The 9,449-nt window shown below is 44.4% G+C and overlaps 1 protein-coding gene across 2 annotated transcripts; it reads right to left on the reverse strand.

Annotated features, from left to right (window-relative positions):
- Nucleotides 1-3,826: 3,826 nt before the first annotated feature.
- Nucleotides 3,827-9,118, reverse strand: NANOG (Nanog homeobox). Of its 2 annotated transcripts, none has more exons than XM_041735543.1 (4): nucleotides 8,968-9,118; nucleotides 6,484-6,749; nucleotides 4,383-4,469; nucleotides 3,827-4,195 (listed from the first exon to the last, which is right to left on the reverse strand). In XM_041735543.1, the coding sequence occupies exons 1-4, from the start codon at nucleotides 9,116-9,118 to the stop codon at nucleotides 3,827-3,829; spliced, it is 873 nt and encodes a 290-aa protein (XP_041591477.1). The 2 variants fall into 2 exon arrangements, with proteins under 2 accessions (XP_041591477.1, XP_041591476.1); XM_041735542.1 differs by having other exon boundaries at nucleotides 3,827-4,243.
- Nucleotides 9,119-9,449: the final 331 nt, after the last annotated feature.

Genomic DNA, 9,449 nt, shown 5'->3' on the forward strand with positions numbered 1-9,449 from the left:
TAAGTGCTACGCCTTAGGTGGGGCCTGAACTCGTGATTCTTGAGATCATAGGTCCCGGCTCCACTGACTGAGCTAGCCAAGTGCCCCTATTAAAGAAATAAGTAAATCCTCTACCCTCTTAATTTTTCCTTCACTCAATACGTTTAAAACATAAATGAGGGGCAACCCTGGTGGCGCGGCGGTTTAGCGCCACCTGCAGCCCAGGGTGTTATCCTGGAGACCCCGGATCGAGTCCCACGTTGGGCTCCCTGCATGGAGCCTGCTTCTCCCTCCACCTGTGTCTCTGCCTCTCTCTCAGTGTCTCTCATGAATAAATAAATAAAATCTTAAAAAAAAAAGTTTCAAACTGGGACGCCTGGGTGACTCAGCAGTTGAGCACCAGGGCATGATCGTGGAGTCCCTGGATCGAGTCCCACATCCGGCTCCCTGCATGGAGCCTGCTTCTCCCTCTGCCTATGACTCTGCCTCTGTGTCTGTGTGTGTGTCTCTCATAAATAAATAAACAAACAAATAAATAATCTTAAAAAATAAAAAAATAAAAATAAAATAAAACATAAATGAGGGAAGCCCATGTGGCTCAGCGGTTTAGCACCGCCTTCAGCCCAGGGCATGATCCTGAATACCCGGATCGAGTCCCAACTCGGGCTCCCTACATGGAGCCTGCTTCTCCCTCTGCCTGTGTCTCTGCCTCTCTCTGTGTCTCTCATGAATAAATAAATCAAATCTTAAAAAAAAATAAAAATAAATGAAAAAGCCAAGTGGCAGAACACTAAGATCCTGTGTTTTTCAAATATCATACCCAGGAGATGCCTGGGTGGCTCAGTTGGTTGGGTGTCTGCCTTTGGCTGGGTTGTGGTCCCAGGGCCCTGGCATCAGACTCACACATGGGGCTCCTTACTCAGCGGGGAGTCTCACTTTCCCTCTCCCCCTTGCTCGTGGGCTCTCTCAAATGGAATTTTTTTTTTTTAAGATTTATTTGTTTATTCATGAGAGACACAGAGAGAGGCAGAGACATAGGCAGAGGGAGAAGCAGGCCCCATGCAGGGAGCCCAATGTGGGACTCGATCCCGGGACTCCGGGATCACACCTGAGCCAAAGGCAGATAGATGCTCAACTGCTGAGTCACCCAGGTGCCCTCAAATAGAATCTTAAAAAAATGAATTAAAATGGGATGCCTGGTGGCTCAGCAGTTGAGCATCTGCCTTTGGCTCAGAGCTAGATCCTGGGATCAGGGATCGAGTCCCACACTGGGTTCCCTCTGAGGAGCCTACTTCTCCCTCTGCCTGTGTCTCTCTCTTCACTCTGTCTCATGAATAAATAAATCTTTAAAAAAAAAATGACATACTTAAATCTGATTGAATTATAAAACTAAAAATGAGGATTTAGTGGTGATTTCATGTACTATTTTAATTGTTGTATCGATGCTGTTTTTATTATCTATGGAATAATATAGTCCTTGGCACAAAACTCAAATATCTGGCAGTTTAAAAGAATATTGTGTTGTCTTGGCAGAAATGATCTCCGATTTCTTCTACAAGATTTTTTTTTCTAGATTGATTGATTTATTTATGATGGACAGAGAGAGAGAGAGAGAGAGAGAGGCAGAGACACAGGAGGAGGGAGAAGCAGGCTCCATGCCAGGAGCCGGACGTGGGACTCGGACGTGGGACTGGATCCCGGGACTCCAGGATTGCGCCCTGGGCCAAAGACAGGCGCCAAACCGCTGAGCCACCTAGGGATCCCCGATCTCCGATTTCTTCTGTCAAATGCCTAGATAATTTGATTGGTTAAGGTTACACAGAAGCATTGGAAAATTGGAGGAACCATGAGGGAAATGACCAGGAAACTGCCTGGTTGGGGTCTCTGCTGCTTTGGAAAGTGGATATTCTTGTGGAGGAGCAAGACAGTACTGACTGAAAGGGTGCTCAATCAGATCAATTTGGGGGCGAGCAAGGATGGGAAAGAGTAAAAGCATTAGCATTGTTCCTAGATGCCTGCCTTGCCTCTTCTAAGGTGAGAACATAATTCACCAGGAAAAAACAAAACAAAACAGCTATTTCAAACTAGCCTCAGACCTTAACATTTCTCTCTGATCCAGCTTGTAACATTAATATATTTATATATAGCTTCAACCACATTAAATTGTGCTTTGTAGTCGGTAAATTTAAGGGTTTTTGTTTTGTTTTGTTTTGTTTTTTTTTTTTAATGCTGGCTTTGCAGCTCACTGGTTGAGCATCTATCTGCCTTTGGCTGGGAATGTGATCCCGGGAGTCCCAGGATGAGTCCCACATCAGGCTCCCTGCAGGGAGCCTGCTTCTCCCTCTGCCTGTGTCTCTGCCTGTGTTTCTCATTAATAAATAAAATCTTAAAAAATAATAAAGCTGGCATTTACAGAAGATCTTTAAAAATATAAAATAGGGGCACTTCTTTTTTAGGACTCAGTGGTTGAGCAGCTGCCTTCAGCTCAGGGTGTGATCCTGGGTTCCTGGGAGGACTCCGGCATCCGGCTCCCTGCAGGGAGCCTGCTTCTCCCTCTGCCTGTCTCTCCCGGATAAATAAAATCTTTTTAAAAAAATAAAAAATGTCTTAAAATAAGCTTGTTTCAACTTAGTTTTTTCTGGCAGAGTGTAATTGGACAGAAGGGTGGACACAGAACCTTCCCTGTGAGTTACATTAGCTGACCTCCCCATCCCCTCCTTTTTTAAAAGATTTTATTTACTCATGAGAGACACAGAGAGGCAGAGACACACAGGCAGAGGGAGAAGCAGGCTCCATTCAGGGAGCCTGATGTGGGACTTGATCCCAGGTCTCCAGGATCACGCCCTGAGCTGAAGGCAGACACCCAACCGCTGAGCCACCCAGGCATCCCAACATTCTTCTTTTAACTGCAAATAACCACAAGTTTTATTGTTTCATTATTATATACATAAGGGAAATAAATTAGTTCAGATTAATTGGTCCGTCACTTAGCATTGCATACTTAGCATTGCATACCTTTCCTTTCTTTTTTTTTTTTTTTTTTTTTAAAGATTTTACTTATTTATTCTTGAGAGACAGAAACAGAGGGAGAAGCAGGCTCCATGCAGGGAGCCCGACCTGGGACTCGATCCTGGGTCTCCCAGGATCACGCCCGGGGCTGAAGGCAGGCATTAAACAGCTGAGTCACCCAGGGATCCCTCACTTTTACCCATTTCTAATAGCAGCCTCCCCCCAATGGCTAGAGAAATTTCAGTTGTTTCCTGTCCCATTGGACTATAAAGACCCATGTTTAGTCCAATTTTTACTCACTGAGTGACTGGTGAAATCAGGGTAGAGACAACAGAAGGTAAAGTGGATATTTTATTTGTACTTAAACCACCCAAACTGGTACTATTATCATGATACATTAAAATACAAGACATCTTTCCACAACTACTAGAATGAACAAATTAACAATTCTAGTAAATCACAAAGGGCAGAGGAAACCAATGAAGCATATTGTATATAGCTTAACCCTTCACCGTTAATTGAGGTGATGAAAACAAGACTCACAATCTCAGAAAATACAATTATCCTTTATCACAGGTCTTTGTATTTTTACTTCCTTTTCTTGATAGAATCTACAGCCTAAAGATACCTGAATTGGTATTACATCTAGTTATCTATAGCCAGAAACATCTTATCATGTTGTCTAAAAACCTTTGACTCCAATCATATTGCCTCAATGGATACAATAAGCATAATGGGACACTATCGAGGCAGAGATGTAGGACCCTAAAAGACAAATCCTATCAGAAATAATACTGCCCAAATTGAGATCGAATGATATACTTATCATCACATATCTTCAGGTTGAATGTTCAGAGTAATTTGGGAAAAAATCCATTATTTGCTGAGTACTAAAATACTTAGTGGATTGCTGTAGGACACCATGGCTTTCCCCAGCAGTTTCGAAGATGGACTCCAGATCGCCCATAGAATTTTGCTGGAACTGGATCGGGGGCTGCAGTGATTCCTCTTCACAGTTGTGGAGCGGATTGTTCCAGGCCTGGTTGTTCCAGGCTTGAGGGCACCAGGTCTGACTGTTCCAGGAGTGGTTGCTCCAGGATTGGCTGTTCCAGGATTGGCTGTTCCAGGTCTGGCTGCTCCAATTCGGGTTATTCCAGGCCTGGCTGCTCCACAGTGGGAGGTTTCCAGAAGGGTTCAGCAGGTACCCCTGGCGACAGGGGTAGAAGCCTGCGTATTCCGTGGTGGCAGAGCTGTTCTGAAAGGGAATGGCGGGTTAACCCAAGAGCTCTAAGGAAAATCAGAATTGTGTGTGGGCCGCGTCTTAAGCTTTAGTAATGAGCAGAACAGGAAAGTCCTTGAAAAGAAAGCAGAAAAAAAGAAAAGCTTCCTGTTACCTGAGTCACACTGTTGCTCTCCTTCGGCCAGTTGCTTTTCTGCCACCTCTTGCTTTTCATCCTCTGGTTCTGGAACCAGGTTTTAACCTACAAGGGAAAAGTGACAGGAAGACATGAAATACCAGTAGTGCGGATATGCTAGGGATCAAAGATTATTATTGACATTGTTTCCCCCGACAACAGCTATCTAAAGCTCAGGAACAAGACAGAAACTTCTAGAGTCCTTCCTTTCTTTCACGGAAACAACGTTCTAGGGATGGATGTCAACGCCCTTTTTCAATGAGCCTACCAGTTTAGAGAAGACACATTACATATCTATTCACTAGGAAGTTCACGTTTACTTTTCTTAAAGGATTTTATCTATTTATTCATTGGAGACACAGAGAATCAGAGACACAGGCAGGAGAAGCAAGCCCCACATGGAGAGCCTGATATGGGACTCGATCCCAGGACCCCAGGGTCACACACACCCTGGGCCAGAGGCAGATGCTCAACCACTGAGCACCCAGGCACCCCTAGAAGATTCACATTTAAATAAATGTCTAGGAGTGCCTGTGTGGCTCAATGGGTTAAGCGGCTACCTTAGGCTTGGGTCATAATCTCAAGGTCCTGGTATCCAGCCCCATATTAGGCTCCCTGCTCAGTGGGAAGTCTGCTTCTCCTTTTCCTTGAATGTCCTGCTGTCTTTCTCTGTGTCAAATAAATAAAAATAAATAAAATAAAAATTAAAAAATGAATGAATGTCTACCCACCTCTTTATTCACACTTACTCACGCCCCTAGTTGGTTAAATGTACTTTGTGATTAAAAAACCTCCTCCATAAGCACACTTTTTTTTAAAGATTTTTAATTTATTTGTTCATGAGAGACACACACACACACAGAGGCAGAGACACAGGCAGAGGGACAAGCAGGCTTCACGCAGCAAGCTCGATGTGGGACTCAATCCTGGATCCTGGGATCACACCCTGAGCTGAAGGCAGACGCTGAGCCACCCAGGCATCCCCATAAGCACACTTCCATGTAATACAATAGTGGTAATTTTAACTCAAAAATTATGAAATATACCACTAGGACAACTATTGAGAAAATATCAAGTTATGTAGGAGCACACAATAAACTTAAACTTCCAAATGATTTACAATGATAAATTAGAAAATGAAATTAAGAAGGACCAGAAGTATGTATGTACAAGTGTACACACACACAATAACTTATGGAATGGAGGTCTTTGGGGATGCCTGGGTGGCTCAGCGATTGAGCATCTGCCTTTGGCTCAAGGTGTGATCCTGGAGTCCCAGGATCAGAGTCCCACATGGGGCCCTCCTGCGTGGAGCCTGCTTCTCCCTCTCCTTGTTTCTCTGCCTCTCTCTCTGCATCTTTCATGAATAGAGAAATAAAATCTTAAAAAAAAAAAAAAAAAGGAAAAAAGGAATGGAGGACTTTGTCTAAGTATGGCACCAGTGATAGAAAAACACCATAAAATATCTGACTGAATAATAAGAATATGAAAAATAATTAACCTCATTAGTAATCATGCATACAGATAAAAGATTCCATTTTAATTTAATAAGCAGTGTTGGTTAAGGACTCTCCCTATCCCGGAAGATGAGATTATATAACTCCTTTGATCAAGGAGAAATTGGAAATATTTTTATGATCTTGACATGTGCAACATAGAAAAACTAGTTAAGTAAATTATGGCATATTAAAGAGAACCTTTTTTTTAAAAGATTTTTATTTAAAAGATTTTTATTTATTTATTCATGAGAGAACAGAGAGAGAGAGAGAAAGAGGCAGAGACACAGGCAGAAGGAAAAGCAGGCTTCCTGATGAGCAGGGAGCAATATGGCAATATGTGGGGCTCAGTCCCAGGACCCTGGCACCACGACCCTAGCCAGGCAGACGTTTAACCGACTGACCCACCCAGGTGCCCTAAAGAGAACATTAAAGATGATCGTGAAATGTTAGAAAGATCTCACTTTCATATTAAAATTATTTGTAGGGTATGCACAAATAACAGGCTACACGGATGTTAGTAATGCTCATCTGCAAATTAGCGTTTTTATTTCTCACTGCAAGGACAACAAAACCAACCCTACCTGCTTATAGCTGAGGTTCAGAATGTTGGAAAGTTCTTGCATCTGCTGGAGACTGAGGTATTTCTGTCTCTGAAATCGATCATTGAGAACATACAGCTGGGTCTGAGAGAACACAGTCCTCATCTTCTGTTTCTTGCCCTGGGTCGCATCTTCCTTCCTCGCTGTTCTCTGCTCTCCAGAGGTGGGTGGGAGTTTTACCCGCGGGCTGGTGGAAGAATCGGGGCTGTCCTGAGTAAGCAGATCCATGGAGGAAGGAAGAGGAGAGACTGTTGGGAATAAAAAAAGACACTTTTCTCTAAAATTTTTCAAATACTAAATTATCTTTGCAAATTTATTGTTTTCAAAGCATTTTTAAAGTCCTCACAACCTCGGAATTAGGGAGTAAGTAAAAATTTAACTCTTACATGACCCTGAACACTTTTTCTAGTCTTTGTGTGATGGCACTACAGGAAGTATAGTAGTTGGCACCTTAAAAAAAAAAAAAAAAAGTATACACACACACACACACACCCAACATGGAGCTCAAACTCACATCAAGATGAAGAGTCATTTAAAAAAAAAATCAGGGATCCCTGGGTGGCGCAGCGGTTTAGCGCCTGCCTTTGGCCCAGGGCGTGATCCTGGAGACCCAGGATCGAATCCCACGTCGTCGGGCTCCCGGTGCATGGAGCCTGCTTCTCCCTCTGCCTATGTCTCTGCCTCTCTCTCTCTCTCTGTGTGTGACTATAATAAATAAATAAAAATAAAAGAAAAAAAAATCAAGAGTCACATGGTCCACCAACTGAGCCAGCTAGGCACCCCTTGAACCTCTTTTGACAAAAGCTTTTTTACCAAATTGATGCTCAAGAGCCTAGGCTGTGGCTACTCAGAAAGGTGGGAATGATCGCGGGACTCCCTTCAGTAAAGGTAACCATCACCCACAGCAGATTCTGGGGACCCTTTAAAATCCAGTTTATTACTTCCCAGTTCTAAACCCCAGGACTAGCAGGAACGGGGAATTCTGCTAGGCTTCTGTTTCAATACAGACTCTGCCCTTTACTAGCTCTGTCACCGCATTTCCAGAATTATTTGTCTCCCTCCCAGAGTTCCTTAAATTGAGTAAAGCAAAGTGGCTGAGAAAGTTGGCTAGCACAGGACCTGGCATATATGGACTTTCTAATTAATAATTAACTTCCTATATTGCCTACATTTGGTAGCCACTTAGTCTTAATTACAATGCAGTATTTATTCCCGTGCTCAAATTCAGCTCTCCCCTAGTCATGGAATAAAGTGACAGCCTTTATGGGGCAAGAATTCACAATTTTATGCTTTTTGTAAATAGATCGAGAAGGAAAGAAAGTGGTGGTAGACCAAGGACTACAGCGGGGCATCGCCTAAAAATTAGCTCTACAAACTAGCACTTGACTCGCTAAGGAGATTGTGCCCACTTGCTTATTCCTACTGGCTCACACCCAAGGGATGTCTCATGATCCAGCACTGTATTTTCAACATTAGAAATTATGAAAGGACATCAACATGAAGCTTAGGACAACAGGGTAACATGTAAATAACTTTTAAGTCACTTTTTATCAGAAGCTTTTAAGAGATGATCTTTTTACCCAAAAGCTTTTAAAAAATGGTAAAAGCTAGTTTTACATTTTCATTTTTAACAACTACTGCGGGATTGGTTTACCAAAAAAGTGGTACTACCTTACTTACCTTTACAGTGTCCTCAGCACATCCCCTCCCACATGTGGTTACCATTCAGAAGCCGAACTGGGTTTCAGATCTGGGCTCTAGCCACTTTGACTGTCAGAAGATTAAACCTTCTGGAATTATCTACCATAAAATGGGATGGACATTTCTTCGGGATGTTGGAGACTGGGCATAGCAGCCTCCCAGAAACCCAGAACCGCCCCCTAGTTAACACCCACAGAGCCAAACCAACTACTAGTGTCGTACAAAGGCAAGATATTTCACCAAGGTGACATCCATAACTAGCCACGCTATTTCTGGCCCTCCTGGAAAGACAGACGAGTCATAAAGGTGATGCTCCTCGCACCCCCACCTGCAGCGGTGATGTTAGGATTTCTGGCTTAGCAGTAGCATTAGTATTTAATAGTATTAGTACTAATACTAATTAGTAGTAATTAGTATTTACGATGACTGTGGGCTCAGCACTCCGTGACCACTCGGGCATCAGCTCATTTATCACAACCCATGGGCTTTCCACTGCGCCTGTGCACGCGAGCCCTCAAATACCCCGTCTACCACCTACCGAAAGGCCAGCGTCCTGTGGCCCTCGTCTCTTGACTGACATCTGAGACAGGTGAAAGGCACAGGCCACCAAATTACAACGGAGACAGGTGTCAGAGGTCTAATCGAGGACACCTGCTTAGAATAATGCGCTACAATTGCTCAGGAGGGAAACGAATGGCCCTGCCCCTCCCTCTCCTAGCACTTTTCCCTGCAGATCAGCTTTTCGAGGACTGACTTCCCCCTTACCGGTCTCCGCGTGGGGCGTCTCAGCAGATGACATTGGCAAGGATGCAGGATTTTCTCGGGGCCCGTAAGTCTCAGGCATTGGAGAAGGGTCCCTAGAGTTGGGTGCTTGGGGGCCAGGCGGGCATTGGGGCGGAGCTGGATCCGCACTCATGTCGCTGGGTTGAGGGTAGAGGGGGGGAAACAAAAACAAAGAGCGAGATTGTAGAAAGGCCCAGCTTACGGCTCTAGGTGGAAGAGCGGAGAGGAGTACGAAGGCCTCCACATGTAAAGAGTAGGCGAAAGACAAGATGCGGCGGGGCGCCGGGCAACGGCGAGAGGCCAGCCCCTCGGCAGAAGGTGACTGTTTTGGAGGCCCCGGGTTTATAAGGAGGGCTCGGCCACCCTCAGCCCCGCCCCTGCTGGCAGCCCCACGCCCACACACACCCTCGCGAATTCGCAGTTAATCCTGTCTGCCAGTCTCACCGAGGCCATTGTCATGGAAA

The sequence above is a fragment of the Vulpes lagopus genome, chromosome 21 (assembly GCF_018345385.1).
Source record: "Vulpes lagopus strain Blue_001 chromosome 21, ASM1834538v1, whole genome shotgun sequence".
Lineage (NCBI taxonomy): Eukaryota > Metazoa > Chordata > Mammalia > Carnivora > Canidae > Vulpes > Vulpes lagopus.